This window comes from Mustelus asterias, chromosome 11 (genome assembly GCF_964213995.1).
Source record: "Mustelus asterias chromosome 11, sMusAst1.hap1.1, whole genome shotgun sequence".
In the NCBI taxonomy this organism is placed as follows: domain Eukaryota; kingdom Metazoa; phylum Chordata; class Chondrichthyes; order Carcharhiniformes; family Triakidae; genus Mustelus; species Mustelus asterias.
Window position 1 is genome coordinate 81,580,936 of NC_135811.1, and position 24,036 is coordinate 81,604,971.

At 42.7% G+C, this 24,036-nt stretch overlaps 1 protein-coding gene across 1 annotated transcript; it reads right to left on the reverse strand.

Moving 5' to 3' along the window:
- Positions 1-1,137: 1,137 nt before the first annotated feature.
- On the reverse strand, positions 1,138-21,832 carry phb (prohibitin). Its single transcript, XM_078223856.1, has 6 exons — positions 21,639-21,832; positions 12,612-12,773; positions 12,149-12,291; positions 9,055-9,171; positions 4,927-5,022; positions 1,138-1,525 (listed from the first exon to the last, which is right to left on the reverse strand). Exons 1-6 carry the CDS (start codon positions 21,724-21,726, stop codon positions 1,310-1,312), a joined length of 822 nt encoding a protein of 273 aa, XP_078079982.1. The 5' UTR covers positions 21,727-21,832; the 3' UTR covers positions 1,138-1,309.
- Between the last annotated feature and the right edge of the window lie 2,204 nt (positions 21,833-24,036).

Below are 24,036 nucleotides of genomic sequence, written 5' to 3' on the forward strand. Positions count from 1 at the left end.
GTGGCAGACAATATATTTTGATGCTCCAGCACATTCACTACCTGATCCCGGTGGGCAATAACCTGAGTACAGTTGAGGCTTTCAGGACCTGGACAATGTTATTTCAATCCAGCTACTAGGAAGCACAAGACGACATCAGGGATGTTGTTTGGTTCGTTACTGCTGGAGAATAAGGCTGTACCTGCTCGACAAACACCCACAGCCCCTCCAGCCTTCCCCGTAAAGAAAGCAGAATTAAACAAATTTCTGTCATTACTCACTGCACATTTTACAACATCACAAAATGCAATCATGCATACATGGCACTAACAGAATCATACAGTGCAGGAGGTCATTCGGCCCATCGAGTCTGCACCAGCCACAATCCCACCTGGCCCAAGCCCATACATTTACCCTAGCCCTAGTCCTCCTGACACTAAGGGGCAATTTATCATGGCCAATCCACCTAACCCACATATCTCCGGAGTGTGGGAGGAAACTGGAGCACCTGGAGGAAACCCACCCAGACACGGGGAGAATGTGCAAACTCCACACAGTGACCCCAGCCGGGAATCAAACCCGGGCCCCTGGCGCTGTGAGGCAACAGTGCTAACCACTGTGCCGCCCCATAGCACAAGTAACAGTTCAAATTAAATGACGGTAACATAATTTATGTCAGTGGCGTCAGTGCATTTATTTTGAGTTAAAAAGAAATCAACTTTCTTGTGCATCCATTACAAGCCATTAAATACACCGTTACACGCTGGCTATGCAAATACAGGATACAGAAACATAAGGTGGTTCTGGAGCATTCTGCTGTTTTGTATTGAAGGAGCAGTCATTACAGTACTGTCACACTTGCACTGATTTTAATCCCAGATCTCCAGCACTACACTGTTTTAATCACAAAGTGCATGTCTTTTTACTGCATACTGCAAATTATATTTTGCAAATTCAGCAATCTGTTCCACGTTTTGTTGGAATGCAGAAGCTTTTCGGTAATTTAAAAAAAAAAAATAATTTCACCATCAATTTATTTTATCAACAGATTTTTTTTTAAATCAGAGAATTACTTTAGCAGAGACAGTATAAACCACATTAGACACAACTGGCTTAAAAAGCCAGCCGCAGTACACAGGAAAGACAATGCAAAGAAAATCAAATGTCGAACCATTTATTGATTGACTTTTCTTAACGTCATTCTTTATAATCCTCGTCTGACAATGCGATTTGCAGTATCAAAGGTTGTATCGCGAGAATGGACATGTGTATATATATAAAAATGTTTTAGCCAATTTGGACAGACAACACGTTCTGACAAAGTTCTTTGTTAATGTGTGGGTAACTGGAGTAGTGTCGACTGACCAGATGGTAAATAGGTTACATTGCGGGATCTTGAGAGCTGGAAGGCAATATCTTCTGCTGCTTCCAGTTTTCTCAGTTCAATCAGACCATCCCCAACCTTTGATAGAGAGTTAGCGATCAGCTCTGCAGCTTTGGAGTCTCCTTCAGCAGAAATGACTGCTGCTTTTTTCTGTTGCTCAGCCTATTGAAGAAAACACAAATGTTGCAAGTAACTAAATAGAATTAGTAGTTTGAATGGGCATTTGGATCAACTGGTCCATGCACATGTTCCTGCTTCACAGGTGCCTCTTCCCACTCTCTCCATCTCACTATTGGTATATCCTTCTCTTCCTTTCTCCCACATGTTCTAGCTTCCTCACAAATTTACCCATTTATTTCAACTAGTCCGTGCATTAGATCATTTCACATTCAAACCACTGAGTAAGTAACTTTCTCTTGAATTGTTTTATTAATATCAAAAAAAAGCACAGCAAAAAGGTCACTTTATTTAAAACTTTACTTCCTAACAAGCTCTTATTTTAAAAATGTAACTTACATTTAGATTTCTCCACTCACCATCAGTGGAATTCACTATTTTAGCTACACTGTTTAATGTACCCCATTGAATAAAGATGTTCCAGAAGGCTCACTGATGGTTCTGCAGGGGGGACAACGACGTGATACTGAAATTTTAATCCAAGAAGATACTCGGTTCAATCTCTTGTTGTACTGAGCTACACAACGGCTAAGGAGGAGAGCTTCAGTCTCATTCAGCTCAGAAGCAAAGCAACAAGAGGGCAAGGGTGCCCGTTCCTGAATTATGAATATGAATTCAGTGAGCACAGTAAACTTGCACCCATCCCCTGGTGTTATTACTCACCAACAAAGCCCACTTGGGACTACACTGCAGCATAAGTTACTGCTTTCAGTAAAGAGGGGGATAAGATTGAGAAAGCAAGAAAAAAAGATTAAGGCTGGAATTTTGCTGGCACGAGAACGACATTCTCCATTGGCCTTGGACAAGATTGTACAAACCTCGGGCTGACGTGCTGGTAAAATTCCACCCAAAGAGTCTGAAGCACCACTGTTTGTAGTTGTAAAAAATTTCAGGTTATATTCGCTGTGCATTTGTGCAAAATAAATTTTAAATTTTCAAAACAATTCTAAATCCAAAATAACAGTCCAGTTGGACATTGGCTTTTTAGAAGTAAACTGCGTTCGTACTCATTCAATAAATTGGAGTGCTATGAATTACATCCTTCCATTGAGCAATGGCAAAACCAAAGAGGTTTGTTCTGCTCTACAAAAAACAATTTGAGCTTAGCCCTCGATTCACCTTCTGGTCACTTGCTGAAACTTGAACCAGATGATGTCTTGACTGACCTCCAGCTTAGCTAAAAAAAAGTCTGCTAATTGTCTATTATCATTGATCCAATTTTGGCTCTTTCCATCTCCTGCACTATTGTAAACTTCAGGCTAACTACCGCAATCATCAAACAGTCTCTCCAATGATCCACTGTACAGTTTGAATCCTATAATAATTCCCAATCACCACCTTTAAAGGCCTCTACTGATTTGTGAGCAGCTACATCGGTTTAAAAAATTCATTTACAAACTCCTCCGTGGTATTTTTTGTTCTCTCTCATGCATCTTCGACTCAATTCTAAGGCAGCACAGTGGTTAACACGACTGCCTCACAGCGTCAGGGACCCGGGTTCGATTCCAGCCTTGGGCGACTGTCTGTGTTAACTCTGCATATTCTCCTCGTGTCTGCATGGGTTCCCTCCCACAGTCCAAAGATGGTGTAGGTTAGGTGGATTGGCCATGGTAAATTGCCCCTTGGTGCTCTAGGGTGTGTGGGTTAGTGGGATTAGCAAGATAAATGCATGGGTTACGGGATTAGGGCTTGAGTAAAATGCTGTCAGAGAGTTGGTGCAGACTTGATGGGCCAAATGGCCTCCTTCAGCACTTAGGGATTCTATAAGGCCCTCCTCCCTCTTACCAGTGGCAGCAGAAGCTTGAGCAAAGAGAACCCTGCAACATGGAATGTGCCCATTCCTCTCTCACATCTCTCTACCATATAGCTAGTCCTTGATGAAGCTTTACAGATGGCTCTTGAATTCCTTCATGCTTCCTTCAATCTCACGTACAGTAACAGTACCAAGCACCTTCCATAAAGATGACTTAAAATATGCCAGATTTCCAGTCTGATCTTTTGCTCCTGCCTTTTGGAAGAGAATTGAAATATTCTCTCTTTTCTTTATCTATTGTCACAAGTAGGCTTATATTAACACTGCAATGAAGTTATCAGAGAAAGCTCCCAGACATTTGTCCAGGTGGCTATTTTAAAGACATCACCATGACATTATCTGAAGAGTAGAGTTATCCGAACTCTCCATGAGTCATTCCTCAACCAGAATGAGTTAACTGACCTTTCAGCGTAATTGTTGATTAAGACCATGCTTTGCAAAGAGTAACTCCTGAATTTATCCATTAACAGCGACCACACATCAAAGTTATTTCGATAGAAGTTCTCAGGACCAGAAAAAGTCTCACACAAATGTAGGCTTGTTTATTCTTTTAAATTTCTTACAATTATAGTACCTTATGCCTGGGATGCAAAGCTTATCTTATGAAGAAAGGCTGAACAGTTTTGGGCCGATACCACTGGAGTTTAGAAGAATGAGAGATGATCTAATTGAAAGAGGGGATGTGTTAGGGGTACACTGGGAGGATGTATCCCCTTATGGGAGACCAGAATTAGTGGAAGCAGTTTAATAATAAGAAGTCTTTCCCTTTTAGGGTGAGGAAGAGGAGAAACTTTTTCTCTCAGAGGAGCGACAGCCTGTGGAATTCGATTCCCCCGAAAAGCAGTGGAGGCTGGGTAGGTCACCGAATTTACTCAAGGCTGAGTTACACAGATTTCAGTTCGAGAAAGGAGTCAGGGGTAATGGGGGTGGGGTCGGGAAAGTGGAGTTGAGACCGCACTCATATCAACCATGATCTTATTGAATGGTGAAGCAGGCCCAAAGGGTCATTTCGTCTAAGTCCTATGTTCCTAATTTAAATGTGAGCAACTCATTTCTATCTAATGTAAATAGTAAACAGTCACTGCTTTAAATGCAATAAACAGAGTTAGCTGATTGTCTAGACAAACAACTATAAGTGGGGTATAGTGAATTGGTATAACAAATTCTCCAACTGATCTGAGGGGGTGATTGCATATGTTGTGGGCTGATTGTGAACAACTTGCAGACATGCCTCAATCATATTGTGTTGACTTTCAGAGAATCAGTATGTTTAGAAGTCCAAGTTGGCTTATACTGAAAACTCGACAGCCATTTCGCATTGTCCATACCTCTCCTTGTGACTCCTATTGCTCATTGCTAAAGTCTAAGAGTTTAGAAAAATATAGGTCACAAATTGACTTGGTAATTTCCTTGGCTGGCATTGAAGTATATAACTTAGATGTGGAGTTGCCAGCGTTGGACTAGGGAAGGCACAGCAAGTAGTCTTACAACACCAGGTTAAAGTCCAACAGGTGTATTTGGTAGCACGAGCTTATATACACGAGGTATATAACTTAATGTGGGGAGTACATACCTTTTCTACAACGAATCTGGCTCGCTCAGCTTCCTGTTGTGCAACCTGCTTGAGCTCGACAGCTTCCGTGAACTCTTTGCCAAAGGTCAAATGAGTCTCGAAGAAAAAGATACATTTCAGGATGAGCGATATTAAGTGAACAACGCAAAGCACATCCAACTACTCAAATATACTCCAATGGGCTGGGACATTAGAGTTCCACATTTAAAATCCACGGTTGCTGTAATTCAAGAGGTTGATCAATAAGCAGGGAAGCAGGATTTGTTTCCTCCACACTGCAATGTCAAGTCGATAAATTCTTGCAGGTCTTGCAAGTTCACGGTCTCAACTGGTAACCCAATGCTCATTTTGTTAAGTTCACTGGAGCAGAGAGTTTCAGAGTGGCCTGGAGATTCCCAACAAAACCCAACTTGCTCCCAGAAAGCAAAGCCTTTGACAAAGTCCCACATGGGAGATTTATTAAGAAGGCTAATGCACATGCGATATAGAGTGATCTGACATAATTGGCTTAGCAGTAGGAGACAGAGGGAGGTGACAGATGGCTGCTTTAATGACTGGAGACTGGTGGCGTACCACAGGGATCTGTGTTGGGCCCCCTATTGTTCGTCATTTATATAAATGACATAGTTGACTACGTGGAGGGTTGGATCACTAAGTTTACTGATGACACAAAGATTGGCTGGGTGGTTAACAGTGAGGCTGAGTATCTTGGGTTACAGGAAGATATAGACGAAATGGTCAGATAAGTGGCAGATGGAATTTAACCCTGAAAGGTATGAGGTGATGCACTTTGGAAGGAGTAATTTGACAAGGAAGTATACTTTGAGAGGTCTGACACTGGGAAGTTCCAAAGAACAAAGGGACCTTGGTGTGTTTGTCCATAGATCCCTGAAGGCAGAAAGGCAGGTTAATAGGGTGGTGAAAAAGGCATATGGCACACTCGCCTTTATCAGTTGGGGTATAGATTACAAAAGTAGAGGTCATGAGGAGTTGTATAGAGCTTTGGTGAGGCCAGCTGGAGTACCGTGTGCAGTTCTGGTCGCCACATTATAGGAAGGACGCAAATGCTCTGGAGGGGGTGCAGAGGAGATTCACCAGGATGCTGCCTGGGATGGAACATTTAAGTTATGAAGAGAGGTTGGATAAGCTTGGATTGTTTTCGTTTCAGAATACTGAGGGGCAGCCCGATTGAGGTGTTCAAGATTATGAGGGGCATGGACAAGGTGGAGAGGGAACAGCTGTTCCCCCTAGTTGAAGGGTCAGTTACGAGGGGACACAAATTAAAAGTGAAGGGTGGGAGGTTTTTCGGGAGGGGCGGGGGGGGGGTGAAATTGAGGAAAAACTTTTTTACTCAGAGTGATGACGGTCTGGAATGCACTGCCTGGGAGGGTGGTGGAGGCGGGATGCCTCACATCCTTTAAAAAGTACCTGGATGAGTACTTAGCCTTGAATGTAATGGTGTGCCATGAGCCAAGTGTTGGCAAGTGGGATTAGGTGGGCAGGTCAGGGCCTTTCATACATCGGTGTGGACTCAATGGGCCGAAGGGCCTCTTCTGCACTGTGGTAATCTATGATTTGCGCTCTTTTGGCATATAGGATCCCTGCACTTGAAAGGCTCGAGGGAAAAGGAAACTAGAACTAGAGGGCACAGCCTCAAAATAAAGGGGGGTCAGTTTAGGACAGAGTTGAGGAGGAACTTCTTCTCTCAGAGGATGGTGAATCTCTGGAATTCTCTGCCCACTGAAGTGGTGGAGGCTACCTCGTTCAATGTGTTTAAATCACGGATAGATGGATTCCTGATCGGTAAGGGAATTAGGGGTTATGGGGATCAGGCGGGTAAGTGGAACTGATCCACTTCAGATCAGCCATGGTCTTATTGAATGGCGGGGCAGGCTCGAGGGGCTAGATGGCCTACTCCTGCTCCTATTTCTTATGTTCTTAAAATATGGGAAATAAATCACTTTCCAACTCTCAAACAATCAGTTCCTGCAGTTAGTAAATGCACAATCAGTACACTATACAGGACCATCCCTTCCAGCTTGCACCCCTTAGCTCTCAATATGAGATAAATTACAACATTTAAATCAGAAGCCACATAGCATTCCAATTAACCAAATTCAACTTCCAACAGATCTCCCAGACAAGTCATTGTTCGCAATCATATTGTGTTGACTTTCAGAGAATCAGTGTTTAAAATTGTGATTGCTATTCATATCCTTACATTGATTGTGGATGATTCATCCAATGTATCCTTATTTTAATTATTAATTCATGGGATATGGGCATCGCTGGATGGCCAGCATTTATTGTCCATCCCTGGTTGCCCAAGGGCAGTTGAGAGTCAATCACATTGCTTTGAATCTAGAGTCACATGTAGGCCAGACCAGGTAAGGATGGTAGATTTCCTTCCTTAAAAGGACATTAGTGAACCAGGTGGGTTTTTCCAGACAATTGACAACGGTTTGATGGTCATCAGTAGATTCCTAATTCCAGATTTTTCTATTCAATTCAAATTCCACCATCTGCCATGGCGGGATTCGAACCCAGGTCCCCAGAACATTAGCTGAGTTTCTGGATTAATAGTCTAGCAATAATACACTAGACCATTCCCTCCCCATCCTTTTTGAATGCTTTTTAATTTTCTAAATAAAATCACTGTTGAGTTGCTTTTAAATAAGATTTCCAATCATAATTACTGTGGATGGTCAAAAGACCATGGTAATATAATCTAACAAATCGCATTGCTCAATTATTCTGTGGTCAACATTTTTTTTTAGTAATTTCACTTCAGTGTTGTGTTTGATTGGAGAAAGCCATTTAAAATAGAGACCAGTGAAATGGGCGGTCCAAGGATTTCAGTTTATAGAGGAACAACCTGCACAAATGCTTACAATGAAAACTTGATAGCCATTTCCCATACTGTTCAATTTACTTAACTTCTATTGTTCATTGCTTTGCCTGTGGGGACCTTTTGAAGCAATTCATAGTCTGTAATCTATTTTGATCTCCAACTCAACCAATGAAATTCTTGTATTGCTATTTTTTTTAGTGCATTTTGTTAGATTCAGGGTTACGTTACTTTCAGGGCTGAGAGAAGAGCCTCGAGTGGGATTAACATTGGATTGCGTAAGCAAAAGAGCAACAAGCCACAATAGAATGAATGGCCTCCTCCTGCAATGTAAACCTCAACTGTTTTACAACACCAGTGCAGCATTGTTGGAGCCAACGCCTTTCAGAAGACATCAATGAAGCTGTTTCTGTCTGTTCAGATGGAAGTAAAAGATCTGCTGGCACGAGAGTTCCTCCAGTATCGTAAGCAACACTCCTTCAGTTCACGCCACCAAAACTTGATTAACTGGTCATTTAAATTTAATTTACTGTTTGTGGGATCTTACAGTGCATAAATTTACTGTAGCATTTGCCTAATGGGCAAATCACAATTTGTTTTTATATTGCCAATAACTCTTATAATAAAATCATTTTTTGGTGATTCTGAACCTGAGTATTGCTTAAAAAAAAGAGACACGTTGAAGTTTTTTGCCTTGCACTAATCAGCATAATTCAATCGGAAAATCCATTTAAGATCGTCAGTTCAGCTTGTGGTGAGGTGCATTTACCTGTATTAGAAGTTACATATGTTAATACACAGAACAATGTTCTTTGCAGACAGGAAGGACACATACACACATTGTCATTTATTTTGTTTAGCTGAAACAGGTGCAGTCACTTGCCACTTCACTCCCCAGGGCTATGTCTTGACCAGAGTCAAGGTGCCAGGTTTAAATTTCAAACACTGCTTGCCAGTTATGTCAGTCACCATCAACTGGTGCAATCCCCATGACAACATTTCTACCAGAGTCCACTTTCCAACCAATCAGCATTCTCTTCCCTCGCAGTATAAATTGTTGTTTTCTCTTTATATTGCTATTCTTGTGAAAAGTTCTGATGAGTGCAACACAAAAAGCTTTGACATGTCTATTTTTACAGCAATGTCAAAACTCTGTAGAAAATGTCAAAAATATTGATTTTTCTAGTTGAACTATAGGAGAACAGCAGTAAAGCAGCTGAAGCAAGTAGCCCTAAACATAAAAAGGCAGGGAAGAAAGAAAATATAAATTTGAATATTACCAGTGACACATCATCCAGGATGAGTCCGAAGGTAGAAGCTCTCTCAGTCAGATCCTCGCTAACCTGTCTGGACACCAGCTCTCTCTGAGTGATCAGTTCACCAGCATCAAATCGGGCCTAGAAAGTTTTCAATTTTTAATTAATTTGATAATTCAATTTTTTCAGTACAAGAAAAAGAATCAAATGGAATCACAATAATTTATATTTCAAGTTAACACTCCAGCGTTTATGACAATGTGAATTTCACTGACATTGGATACTGGTTATTCACTTCACATTTGTAACACTCCAGACATCAAAAATGCAAGAGGCTGACCTTAAGATAAATTATAATAATTCAACTTTGAAATATTGAAATTCAAAGTCACTAGGTGGAAATGTGCATATCCAAGGCACACAGATGTAAAACTCATTTAGATGATCAAGAATCATTTTGACACTTCAAGGAGTTTGCACATTCTCGTGTCTGCGTGGGTTTCCTCCGGGTGCTCCGGTTTCCTCCCACAGTCCAAAGATGTGCGGGTTAGGTTGATTGGCCAGGTTAAAAATTGCCCCTTAGAATCCTAAGTTGCGTAGGTTAGAGGGATTAGCGGGTAAATATGTGGGGATAGGGCCTGGGTGGGATTGTGGTCGGTGCAGACTCGGTGGGCCGAATGGCCTCCTTCTGCACTGTAGGGTTTCTATGGTTTCTATGAACTGCCTGCATGTAGATATAAGATATTACAGTAGTGCAATGAATAAAAGTCTTGTGTTTTGCAGTAAGGTGAGCTGTCAAATATTTACTGCATTTCTAGGATTTGTGCATCTTTTTAAAAAAAAACTATTTACAATTATAAAAATTTAAAGAAAAATACCCAAGGGCAGATGCTAATGTTCCAGGTGACAACACTAAATAAAATAAAACTCCAGACTTGGGTGGTGTACAATAATGAAACTGTGCTTGATCCGCCCCACTTCAACATGCTGCAAATGGATGAGTCCTAAAATTCATCAACCCTTGTTCATCCACTTGAAAAAACCAAAGAACCTCCCAAATAGAATCGAAGAGATATGGGCGGCACAGTGGTCAGCACTACCGCCTCACAGCGCCAGGTACCTGGATTCAATTCCGGCCTCAGGTCACTGTCTGTGTGGAGTTTGCATGTTCTCCATGTCTGCGTGGATTCCCTCCAGGTGTTCCGGTTTCCTCCCACAGTCCAAAGATGTGCCGGTTAGGTTGATGGGCAATTTAGCATGGCCACTTAGTGTTAGCGTAATTAGCGGGTCTACGGAGGACTGGGTGGGATTGTTGTCGATGCAGGCTCAATGGGCCGAATAGCCTCCTTCTGTACTGTTGGGATTCTATTCTACAACATGGAAACAGGCCCTTCAGCCTAACATGTCCATGCCACCCAGGCTTCCTAAACTGAGCTAGTCCCATTTGCCTGCGTCTGGCCCATATCCCTCTACATATTTCCTATCCATGTACCTGTCCAAATGTATTTTAAATGTTGTAATTGTGCCTGCCTCTACCACTTCCTCTGGCAGCTCATTCCAGAAATGCACCACCCTGTGTGGGGAAAAAGTTGCCCCTCAGGTCCCTTTTAAATCTTTTCCCTCTCATCTTAAACCTATGCCCTCTAGTTTTGGACTTCCCTACCCTGGGGAAAAGACCGTGGCTATTCACCTTATCTATGACCCTCATGATTTTATAAAGCTTAATAAGGTCCCACCTCGTCCTCCTATACTTCAGGGAAAAAAGTCCCAGTCTATCCAGCCTTTGCTTCTAATTCAAACCTTCCAATTCCAGTAACATTCTTGTAAATCTTTTTTCCACCCTTTCCAATTGAACAACATCCTTCCAATAGCAGAGCAACCAGAATTGTACACAGTATTCCAAATGTGGCCCTACCAATGTCTTGTACAGTTGTAACATAATGTCCAACTCTTGTACTGAAGGCAAGTGTGCCAAATGCCTTCTTCACCAAACTGTCAACCTGTGACGTCACTTTCAAAGAACTATGTACCTGCACCCCTAGGTCTCTCTATTCAACAACACTCCCCATTAACTGTGCAAGTCCTGCCCTGGTTTGTCTTAGCAAAATGCAACGCCTCATTTATTGCACAAGTGTATTGCGTGTAAACTTTTCTGAATGCAACATCTATTTTGGGAACAGAATTGCCTGAACTCCCAAGTTATAAAATGATGCACAAATTCTCCTTGGAATGTTGCAGCCAGAAATATTAACTACCGGCCCATCGCTTCTCTGCAGAACCGAATCCAAAGTTTTATCCTAACTGCTTCTACATCAATTTGAGGGGTCCATAGCAAACTTGGCAACTAGCTGTATGAACATAAAAATGAGAAGCCTCATTTGGAGTCTGAGAAAATTCCACGTGTTGAATTTTGTGCAGGTACAGAAAAGAACACAGAAGCAGGAGACGGCCACCAGGCCCTTCAAGCTTGTCCCACCATTCATTTGGATCATGGCTGATCCATGCCGGCCTCAACTCCTTTTCTGTGTCATCCCCCCATAGCCCTCTATTCCTCGATCCATCAAATATTTATCCACCTCTACTTTAAATTCTTCTCATAACCTAGCCTCCACTACTCTTTGGGGCAGAGAATTCTAGAGATTCACCACCCTCTGTGGGAAGAAATTTCTTTGCACCTCAGTTTTAAGTAACAATCCCTTTATCTTGTAGCTATGTCCCCTTGTTCGAGACTCTCCCACTAATGAAAACATCTCACCATTTATCCTGTCAAGCTCCCTCAGGGTCGTGTATGTTTGAATAAGTTCACCCCTCTCTTCTAAACTCCAAGGAATACATAGCCAGACCATTTAGTTTCTCTTGATAGCAGAACCCTCTCATCCCAGGAATTAGCCTGGGCAAGCTCCTTTGGACTACCTCCAATGTTACTATAGGTGTGCAAGGTAAGTGGTAGAAAAGCTGCTGCAATGCAGGAAGTGTTGGCTCACTTGGTTAATGGTGGAAAATTCATATCATACACCGATTAGTCTGGAGAGTGCTGACCAATGTAGTAAAGGTTTTAACTGTGTTTAGTCCTAGTATTTATCCCTATTCCTCTCCCACAAGACTAGACGACACTTACAACGACAGACTTCAGGATTTCTGTGGTGATGGATGGCAGTACTCTCTCATCATAATCTTCACCAATGGTGGTATAAATCCTAGGGAGCTGGTCTGACACTGGCCTGAAGAGGATACGCAGTGTAATGTTTACATTCTGTAAATCTGGAAAATGGAACGATAATGAGGTCAAGTATCTCAGATTCTTAAAAGGTATTAACTTAAGTAGCTTTTCTGAGTAGGTAGCATTTACACATTTCATCATTTTTATACACCATGGCCAGCATCCATCATCAGTTCATACGGGGAGCTGGAATTACTCTTTATGGTTAAGGAAATTATACTGGATTGCAAAATCAACAGGTTTAACCATTTACTGCTAATTAAAATTGCATATTTTCAGAGAATATCACTTCAATTAGATAACTTTGAGGGATCAGTAGACTGTCTTTATTACGATTGAGTCACTTATTTTTCCCCCTTACCTTTACTGCCTGTGATAACAGGAACATTACGTGGCCGTGATCGGCAGTCAAAGATGATTGGTCTCTGTACCCATGGAATGAGGAAATGGGTGCCTTCTCCACTAACTTTATTTTGAACACCACGAAATCGATCAAATATCACTGCTCTGTGTCCAGCATCAACTAGGAAAATAAAGTTAGATGTCAACAAATCAGCATTATATATGGATAGAAGGCTAACTTGTAAAGACATTTTACAGTACTTAATGAGACAATTAAATGCTTCTTAAACAGTAAGTTTATGCATGATACAATGGAAAGCAAGTGACCACCTGAGATTGCCTTGAAAGCAACTTTCCAATCTCAGCCAAGGGCAATTCCCTTCATCAACCTTGCTGGAGGCCAATGCCTTACTTTTTTTTGTTCATGCGTTGTGAGCTTTTCCTGCAAGGTCAGCATTAATTGTCCATCTCTAGATGTCACCTGAGCCACATTCCTCAAACAATGCAGTGTTGCTAAGGGAGGTAAGGAGTCCCAGAAGTTAGACCCTAAGAGAGTGAAAGAACTGCATTATGATTCTAAGTCACGATCGTGCTTGATTGGGAGGAGGACTTGCAGGTCGTGGTGTTCCAATGGATCCAATGCCCTTGTCCTTCTAGGTGCCAGAAGTTACAGATTTGGAAGGTGTGGATAAAGGAGCTTTGGCAAATTGCTGCAGTGTATCTTATAGATGACATGCACTGCAACCACGGTACACCAGGAATGGAGGGAGTGAATGTTTATGGTGCCAATCAAGCGGGCGGTTTTGGTCTGAATGGTGTTAAGCTCGACACCCAGAGAAGTGGGAAGCATTCCATTGCATTCCCAATATGTGCCTTATGGATGGTGGAAAAGACTTTGGGGAGTCAAAATACCCACCCTCTCACCTGCTCTTACAACCACAATATTTATGGAAGAATAAACTTATAAATAGAAACTTCTGGTCCAGAAACTATTATAGAAATTGTAGACAAAGACAACTAAGTTTCAACGTTGCAGATGATAAAATATTAGACAGTCTTAATAAATATCATCATGCTGGTTAGACATTGGAAAACCCTGGAAAGTACGTGTAGTTTTCATTCAGCATTAACTGGAGTTTACTTTGTTGCCTCAGCCAAGGTATTAATGGGATGTTCGAAGTATCTTCAACCATAAAGGCAGGCATTTATCACTTTCCCTAACAACTAGATTACACAACTTGCACCGTACCACGAACATTACAATAATATCATTACTGTATTAGAATGGATAGAGGCATGAGCTACATTTGAAGAGGGCCAACTTGAGAGAACAAAGCTACCTTATGCTCCCAGAGTACCATACAATGGGAACCATAAGACGCCCTTCGAGCTTGCTCTGCCATTCAATAAGATCATGGCTGAACCGACATTTCTCATGTCCACTTTCCCGCCCTTTCACCGTAACCCTTGATTCCCTTACTGATCAAAAACCTATCTAGCCTTAAACATACCCAAGGATTCTGCCCCCACAGCTCTTTGTGGCAAAGAGTTCTAAAGATACACAACCCCAGAGAAGAAATTTCTCCTCACCTCAGTCTTAAATTGGCATCTCTTTACCCTGAGACTATATCCTCTGGTCCTAGACTCTCCCATGAGGGTCCCTAGAAATAAAGGCCAACATTCCATTCGCCTTCCTGATTACCTGCTGCACCTGTGTGCTAGCTTTCTGTGTTTCGTGCACAAGTACCCCCAAGTCCCTTTGTATTGCGGGTTTCTGCAGTTTTTCTCCATATAAATACTGTTCTTTTGCTCTCTCTTCCAAAATGAACTTCACATTCTCCCCTCTTATACTCCATTTTGCCAACATTTTGCCCACTGACTAAACCTATCAGTATCTCTTCACAAACTGTTTGAATCTCTCTTGCAACTTGCCTTTCTACCTATGTTTGTGCCATCTGCAAACTTGGCTACAGTATATTTGCTTCCTTCCTCTAATTCATTCATATATATTGTACAAAGCCGTGGTCCCAACAATGATCCCTGTGGAACACCACTGGTTACAGTTCACCAACCTGTTAAAGAACTACTTTCCCCATAGAACCATGGAATCCCTACAAAGCAGGATGAGACCACTTTTGCCCATCGAGACTGCACCAGCTCTCCAAAACAGCAACTTACCCAGGCCCTTTTCCCTGTCCTATCCCATAACCCTGAGCATTTACACATCTTTCGACAGTAAGAGTCAATTTTGGATAGCCAATCCACTAACCTGCACATCTTTGGACTGTAGGAGGAAACTGGAGCACCCGGAGAAAACCAATACAGAAATGGGGAGAACGTACAAACACTACAGTCACCGGAAGGCCAGAATTGAACTTGGATATCTGGTGCTGTGAAGCAGCAATGCGAATCACTGTGCCACAGCGCTGCTCCTACTCACCGTTTCCTGTCCATTTGCTAATTCTCTATCCATGCCAATACACTACCTCCAACACAATGGGCTCTTTGACTTAACCTTTTGAGGCATCTTGTTGAATGCCTTCTGGAAGTCCAAATGCAACACATCTACTGGTTCCCCTCTATCTAGTTGGGACTTCCGCAAAAAATGAATAAATTAGTTAGACATGATTTCCCTTTCACCAAGTCATGCTGACTCCACTTGGATATGCTATTACAGTACTTCCTTACTAATTGATTCCAACATTTTTCAAACAATAGATGTTTGGCTAATCGGCCTAGTTACCAGCTTTTGCCTCCCTCCCTTTCTGAACAGGGGAGTCACATTGACAATTTTCCAATCCTCCAGTATCCAAGGATTTTTGGAAAATTACAATCAATGCACCTACTATCTCTGCAGCTACTTCTTTTAGGATTCTAAAATCAAACAATCAGGGCCAGGGGACTTATCTGCCTTTAGCCCCATTAGTTTGTCTAATACTACTCCTCTACTGATGGTGATGGGACTTAATTCCTGCACTATTCTTCAGTATGAATGGAATGTTTGAAGTATCTTCCCCTGTAAAGACTGATGCAAAACATCTGTTTAACTCCTCTGCCATATTCTTGTTCCCCATATCTATCTCCTCAGATTCATTTTCTAAGTGGCCTATTCTTACTTTGATCTCTCTCTTCCTTTTTATACATTTAAAGAAGCTCTTGTCAGCTTTTATATTCCTCACTAGTTTGCCCTCAGTTTATTTTTTTCTCTTTATTATCTTTTTAGTTCTTCTTTGCGGAATTCTGAATTTACCCCAGTCTTCGGGGCCATCACTGACTTTTGCCTCCTTATATGCTTTTTCTTTCAATTTAATACTCTTCTTAACTTCCTTGGTTAGCCATGGTTGGTTTATCTCTCGCTTAGAATCTTTCTCCCTTACTGGGATATATTTTTGCTGAGAGTCATGAATTACCTCCTTCAATGTTTGCCATTGCTTGCTCACTGTCTTTCCAGCTTATCTATCCGTCCGTCCACCATAGCTAACTCTATCCTCCTCCCATTGTAATTACTTTTATTGAAGTTAAACACAGTTGTTTCAGACCCAAGTTTCTGGCACTCAAACTGAATATTAAATTCTATCATGTTATGATCACTACTTCCTAGGGGATCTTTTACTCTAAGGTCATTTATTATTCCTGCCTCCTTACCCAAATACCAGATCCAAGATAGCCTGTTGCGTGTTTAGACCCATTAAATATTGCTCTATGAAACTATCCGTAATGCACTCTATGAATTTGTTGTTGTAGCTACCCTTTCCAACTTGATTACCCCCAATCAACATGAAGGTTAAAGCTGCCCATAATTATTGTTTTGTTTTTTTTAAAAAACATACTCCTTGCACATTTGCAATTCTGGAGGCAGAAAAATGTGCCTAGTATACACCCTGCTTGATTTTCCATCTTTTTAAATAAATGGGCAGAAAAACACTCCAGTGAGCGACCCCTCCCTCCAGGTCCTGTGTACGTACCCCACGAGAAGCACAAAACAGGAAGCTGCTTGAAGAATCGCCAGACTAAAAGCAGTCTTAGGGTCAAGAAGTCACTACAAAGAAATAAATACTCTCAACACGTGAAAATAACTTTACTGGAAAGCAAAGCCTTCAAATTCCTCACAACCATATGGATTTTATGCGAATAATCCCTCCACGCCATCAGTACATGTAAGAGTTTTAACAACACCAGGTTAAAGTCCAACAGGTTTATTTGGTAGCAAATACCATTAGCTTTCGGAGCACCGCTCCGAAAGCTAATGGTATTTGCTACCAAATAAACCTGTTGGACTTTAACCTGGTGTTGTTAAAACTCTTACTGTGTTTACCCCAGTCCAACGCCGGCATCTCCACATCATCAGTACATGTGGCAGAGAAGGCAAGTACTGGCTAGCTCAGTTCAATTGGCTTCTAGGAAATGCAGTGGCAGGGGGAGTCGACAAAATTTGCACCTTGATTATGAAAAAGCTCCACTATGTTGCACAACTGCACCTCTATAAATGGGACAAGTACTATTGAAAATACACCAGCAACAAGTTTAGCTACAGTTCAAGAATTGGTCATTAACCAATCTTTATGTTTACACTAGGAGAAAACTGACCTTTTCAGTCAGGGACTGAGTCAACAGCAGGTTATTCATCATGCGAACATAGGGGCAGCATTAGCTGAAAGAGCCATGTGCATTGCAGCAGCTTTGGCATGAGAACACCTCCTAATGGACAAATGCAAGACAGTTTTGCATCAAGAAGCACAGCTTAAGTCGATCCTATGAGAAACGGCCAGTAAACTGGACGAAGAACACAAGCTGCATTTTACAATAATTTTTCCTGTGAAGTAAATTATAACACAATGTAACCTTGAATTCACTCAATGTATCCAGTTCACTGGAGATACTGGAATTAATCTGATGTTTACATGCTTAATGGGGAAGAAAAACTAGGGAGAGCATTCTGTTGTTCAACAAAGATAACAACTCTCTTTTTATATTCCTTCCAAAGTTTTAGAGACAGTTTTGGATTCAAGTCTCATTCCAGGATTGGAGCACAAAATTCTAGGCTCTCAGAGTAGTTGTCTTTTGGATGACCTCACTGATAGATGCAAAACATTCCATGACACTACTTCCAAGAAAAGGGGAGTTACCCCCAGTATCCTGATCAATAATAATCCCATGAGCAATATCGATAAAAAGGATTAGCTGCTCATTAGAACAGTGCTGTACACAAATTGACTGCTGAATTTCCTGCATTACAATAGTGACTACACTTCCAACTCTTCTACTCACAACTCAGTGGATCACTCCCAGGAAGACAGCAGAAGTAATTTAGAGGTGGCCTTAAAGCATCTCTGAAACAAAATCATCCCCTCATCTCCTGGGCTTGTGGCTGATCAAAATGGAGAAAGGTCACATTCAGGAAGACACTCAACACATTTGTCAGGAGCATGTAGAGGCAACAAAGAGAGCACTCAAACCTCCAAACACCTAAACTGCCCAGCCTTTCAAGCACTACCATATGCAGGGGAGGTTGAGTCTGCAGATTGCACATGGAATGCATTAGTCATCTCAAAACCCATCGAGTCAGAGTGGAAGACATCATCAGTCCCAAAGTAAATTGATCAATCAGAGAGGGGCTTTCCTTGGGAAGAGAGGCTGCCATGTCAAAGGGGCGAGAATAGGGGATGCAGAATGACAGCAGCAGAAAGTAAGTGCGCTGTCGTTCAGCTTAGCTTTTCAAAACAAAGGAGGCTTTAGGTCAGGTAAATAAGAACAAACAGTTTCTGGTGGCAGAAAGGTCGATAACCAGACAGAGATTTAAAGTACTCGAGAAAACAAATCAGAGGGTAGTAAATTTGTCAACCCAGCACTGGAGGACATGGGATTGAAATATTGAAGCATAAGTGCTGCCACCTGCAGCGAATCCCAATTTAAGTATAACTAAAGGTCTTGACAATCAATCTTAGTTTGAGATTTCAATGATTAGTCATTTATGCATTTCTGAAAATAAGAGTTGTAAAAGCATTTTCTGTTCCTGCCAGAGTCAAGGTTTAGGTTTTTGAAGGAAGACGATGAATGCAATAGAAAATGAAGAGTGTGTGGTTTTAAGAAAATTGAAAATCAGGAACCTGTTCCCCCGAACAGTTATGGAATGGATTAGAGGCACTTGGTTGCACTTGTTAAAACGTGGGTGAGGTTATTAAATCCCTGTTCTAGGATGGAGTAGAGCGAGGATACTGTTCCCCCCACAAGATGTGGTGATTGCCTCTGAGGTGTCTTTTGATTTCTCCAAATTTTCATGCTCCTTTCTTTACGGTTTTTCCCTTGGTCATTCTTGCAACACCATACTGTGAATCACAGTAAAACAGCATTTATATTGGTAAGGATATTGCAGATGCTGGAAATCTGAAACAGGAAACGCTGCAAACATTCAACAGATCAGAGAAATGAAGCCATGAACTTTGATATCACTGCAAGGAGGTGACCAACGGCATCATGTATAGAAGGCCAGGAGCATTTGGAAATGAGGGCATGTTTGGTTTTGTTATTGTACGTGATGCACTGTTGTGATGCTATAGTCATTCGAATAAGGGTTTATGTTCATTTATCTTCAGTATGATTGTTCGATCCTTGACACAATTTCCACCCTCAGATTCAGCCAAACATTTCGCCCAGATTTTTTATTGATATCAAGTTTCATCGTCTGCCATGGCGGGATTTGAACCCAGGTCCCCAGAACCTTAGCTGACTTTCTGGCTATATAGTCTAGCGATAATACCACTAGGCTATCGCCTCCCCTCCCAGCACAAATGCAAGCTGCCGCTGTCTCATTCCTGTGACGTCAATAACAGGAGTATTCTGGTGCAGTTCTGAGAGTTGCCCAATTCCTGCAGGCTATGCTGCAGATTGACAATGTAAATATTCCTAACAGCACTGTAGTTTCCCCAAGGTCAAACAGCTTTCCCCATTCTCGAAAGGGCTTTGTGAAATATAAAATAAGCTTGGGAAATCAAATAAAAGAATTTAATACAGGCAATGGCACTGTGGAAAGGAAGAAAATAATGAATGGCCTCAAAATAACTACAGCTAAAATTGAAAGCGTCTCGTAGACTCAATACAGGGCAACATTCAAGAAGCCATCAGTGATAACATGTTTTCTTGAGGCAGAGCTCCATTTGATTTCAAGCCCTACTCTACAATAATTGAATCTTTCAGGTTAACTTAATGCCCAGACTGGCTGCTTAGATGGAATGCCACACCATTATTTTGAAGAAAACTCAGGGCACATGGAGTATTAGTCTATAATTATCCCTCAGCTGCCACAATAAATGGCATTCTCCTCATTCTGTCTAGGTGGGCTGTCATATTTACCTCTAGAACTGTGCAGTGACTGGTGATACTGAGGCTAATAAGCATGCAGCATAAACGCAAGTTATGTTCTTTTGTGGATTAACTTTTTGGTAATCATAGAGGTCCACAGCACAGGAAAAGGCCCTTCAGCCCATCATGTCTGCACCAATAACGACAAACTAACTAGTCTAATCCCAATTTCCAACACTTGGCCCAAACTGATTCAAGAGGCAGCTGGATGCAATAGTTGATGGAGTCATGAGAGAAACATGTAGGTCTTCTGCACCACATGAAGGGTGTTTGCAACAATACCTCTGCTCATTCTTAGCACCGGACATCAGGATCAATACTCTAACCATGGGGAGATCACGTATTCCGACAATGAAAACACCTCCCTATGTGTTGTATGAGGCTACCATTCTGCCAACGCTGACAATATACCACATTCCTCCATTACCACCATATCAGAGGACCAATCCTGGTTCAATATGGAGTGCATTAGGTTATGCTAGAAGCAACCCCAGGTGTGGCAGCAAATGAGGTGCCAACATGAAGCTGCAGTACAGGACCACTTGAATTGGTTTTTAAGGAGATAGATATAACACTTGGGACAAAGGGGATCAAAGGATATTGGGGGGGGGGCAGAGGGGGAGGGGAGAAGAAAGGAGAGGAGGGGGCAGGATTAGGTTGGGGCAGCATGGTGGCACAGTGGTTAGCACTGCTGTCTCAAAGGGCCAGGGACCCAGGTTCAATTCCTGGCTTGGGTCACTGTCTGTACAGAGTCTGCACGTTCTCCCCATGTCTGCATGGGTTTCCACTGGGTGTTATAGTTTCCCTTCTCGATCCGAACAATGTGGTTAGGTGCACTGGCCATGCTAAATTCTTCCTTGAACAGGTGCCAGGATGTGGCGACTAGGGGATTTTCACAGTATCATTGCAGTGTTATTGTAAGCCTACTTGTGACACATTAAAACACTGTCACTATGCCAGGGGACCAATCCTGCCTCAATGTGGAACACATTAGGTTATGCTGGAAGCAACACCAGGTGTGGCAGCAAATGAGGTGCCAACCTGCTGAAGCTAGTTTTCAAGGAGGAGTTAGACATAGCTCTTGGGGTGAAGGGGGGTCAAAGGATATAGGGGCAAGACGGAATCAGACTATTGAGTTGGATGATCAGCCATGATCATAATGAATGGCAGAGCATGCTCAAAGGGCTGAATGGCCTACTCTTGTTTTTATGAACGCTAAACATGCCGTGGGGAGCACTTTGGGGGTACCACAACCACCAGATTAGGGCAAAGCTCTGTCATATTCAATGGTGGAGGTGCCAGCGTCAGACTGGGGTGGGCACAGTAAGAAGTCTCACAAGCCCCAGGTTAAAGCCCAACAGGTTTATTTGGAATCACGAGCTCTCAGAGCGCTGCTCCTTCGTCAAACAAACCTGTTGGACTTTGACCTGGGCTTGTGAGATTTTTTTACTGTGCCCACCCCCAGTCCAACACCAGCATCTCCACATCATAGTCAATGGTGGTGGATAATTTTCAGTCATTTCATTGCAGTGTTAATACAATCCCACTTGTGACATGAATAAATAAACGTAAAAACAACTGAGCAACCCAAAAGGAGAAGGAGCCTCCGTGACCCCCTCAGTGCTGGCCGAGCTGAGCACCCTGACCCTGGGCAGAAACCTGGCTGAATCACCCCGCCGCGGCTCACCGTTATAAAGCGCCGAATTGACGACCCCTCCGACGATGGCTAGCCCGAGGCCGAACTTGCCGACGGATTCCAAGACTTTGGCGGCCATTTCGCAGTTCGCACGGACACACCGACACAGGAGCCTCAGCCAGGCCGCACGGTCACCCCCAGAACACCACTGCGCATGCCCCGCTCACACTCGCCAATAAAACCGCGTCCCATTGGCTGGCAGGACCGCGATGGTGCATCATGGTAGATGTAGTCCTCTGGCCCCGGAAGCGCTTGGAACTACAACTCCCAGTGTCCCTTGCGCCCTTAGACAGATGCACGTGGAGTCCTGCATGCCTTCCCTTGGGGTTTTGTTCCAGTTGCATCACTTCTGTTCCCTATCTCACATTTTATCTTCTGAAAATTACATGTCCATATTCACATTCTTCACATGTAGAATATTGAAATATTTTCATTAAAATGCTTCTTGTGCACTGACTTGGACAGTGAAAGAAAATTATTAAATGCTGGAAATACCCAGCAGGTCAGGCAAGGCAACAGGTTAGGTGAGAGGAACATTGCAAGTGGATGATCTCAAGTTTAAGGTTTATTTATTAGTGTCACAAGTAGGCTTACGTTAACACTGCAATGAAGTTACTGTGAAAATTCCCTAGTCGCCACACTCCGGTGCCTGTTCGGGTACACTGAGGGAGAATTTAGCATGGCCAATGCACCTAACCAGCACATCTTTTGGACTGTGGGAGGAAACCGGAGCAAACCCACGCAGACATGGGGAAAACGTGCAGACTCCACACTGATAGTGACCCAAGCCGGGAATTGAATCCAGATCCCTGGCGCTGTGAGGCAGCAGTGCCTGCCACTGTGCCGTCGGAACTTTAGAGATGTAACATGTTTTAGGGGTGGCACAGTGGTTAGCACTGCTGCCTCACAGTGACAGGGACCCGGGTTCGATTCAGCCTTGGGTAACTGTGTGGAGTTTGCACGTTCTTCCCATGTGGGCAGGTTTCCTCCGAGCGCTCCTCCCTCCCACAATCCAAAGATGTCCAGGTAAGGTGGATTGGCCATGCTAAATTGCCCCTCAGTGTCCAAAGATGTGTGGGTTACGGGGATTAGAGGGGTGATTATGTGGGGTTACTGGGATAGGGCCTGGGTGGGATGCTACATTGGAGAGTTGGTGCCGACTTGATCGGCCGAATGGTCACCTTCTGCACTGTATCGATTCTATAATTCTAAACAAGTCCAAAGGCAGGTATGCGAGAGAGGAAGAGAACAAAATGTCTGGTGGAAGCAGGGCCTGGAAGAGAAATCACTTGTCCTGGTGCTTCTCCTGTTTCGCAGGCCCTTATTCCCCACCCCACTAAACCTCCCCCCTCAATCATGCACAATATTTCTTTCCCCTTTCAAGATTCACCAATCCATTTGCCAAACAATCACAGAAAACTCTTGGTAAAATCATGACGCCCACTGTTGGCATCTGATTCAAATATCAGCCGATATATATATATGGCATGGGTCATTGATACCAAGAGCAGTAATGATATCATGCAATGTTAGTTTGTGTGTACCCTATAGAGTCATAAAGCAATACAGCATGGAAACAGGCCCTTTGGCCCAACCGGTCCATGCCGACCATGGTACCCTGCCAGCTAGTCCCAATTGCCCGCGTTTGACCCATATCTCTCTAATCCTTTCCCATCTATGTACTTATCCAAATGCTTTTTAAATGTTGCTATTGAACCTGCCTCAACCACTTCTCTGGCAGCTCATTATATATACGCACCATACTCTGCATGAAGAAGTTACTCCTCAGGTCCCTTTTAAATCTTTCCCCTCGCACCTTAAACCTTTGCCCTCTAGTTTTCAATTCCCCTAACCTGGGAAGAAGACCAGCTTTGTTTGTTCATCCTATCTATGCCCCTCATGCTTTTATACACCTCAATTTTTCACTCCTAACATAACACAATTAACAAATATTCCATTTTCAGTTATATTGGTACTCTCAGTAATCCACCTTCATATGGTGTTTACATTCTTCCTCATTTCAACCTATTATTCTAACCTGCACCTCCCAGATCTCAGAGTGATGAATTAGATGCGTTTGGTGGTGCGGTTCTGTTTCTGCTCTTGCTTCTCAGGATTTGATGAAATGTTATTTTTTGAATTTACAACAGAACGCATGCGCATATTGGGTTGATCTGTGTCATTTTGCAACTCAGGATGGGCAATAAGATGCTGGCCAGCCAACAACATCCATGTCCCACAAATGAATAAAAAATATCCACCTAACATGCACATTGTTGGAATGTGGGAAGAAACCATAGCTACTGGAGGAAAGCCACGCAGTCACGGGGAGAACGTGCAAACTCCACACAGACAGTCACCCAAGGCCAGAATTGAATTGGGGTCCTTG

Excerpts from the sequence above, each read along its gene's own strand:
- phb (XM_078223856.1), bottom strand. The coding sequence starts at position 21,726 with ATGGCCGCCAAAGTCTTGGAATCCGTCGGCAAGTTCGGCCTCGGGCTA. Across the intron at positions 12,774-21,638 it reads CAATTCGGCGCTTTATAACG|TTGATGCTGGACACAGAGCA; the intron begins GTGAGCCGCGGC and ends TTATTTTCCTAG. Across the intron at positions 12,292-12,611 it reads TGTTATCACAGGCAGTAAAG|ATTTACAGAATGTAAACATT; the intron begins GTAAGGGGGAAA and ends TCCATTTTCCAG.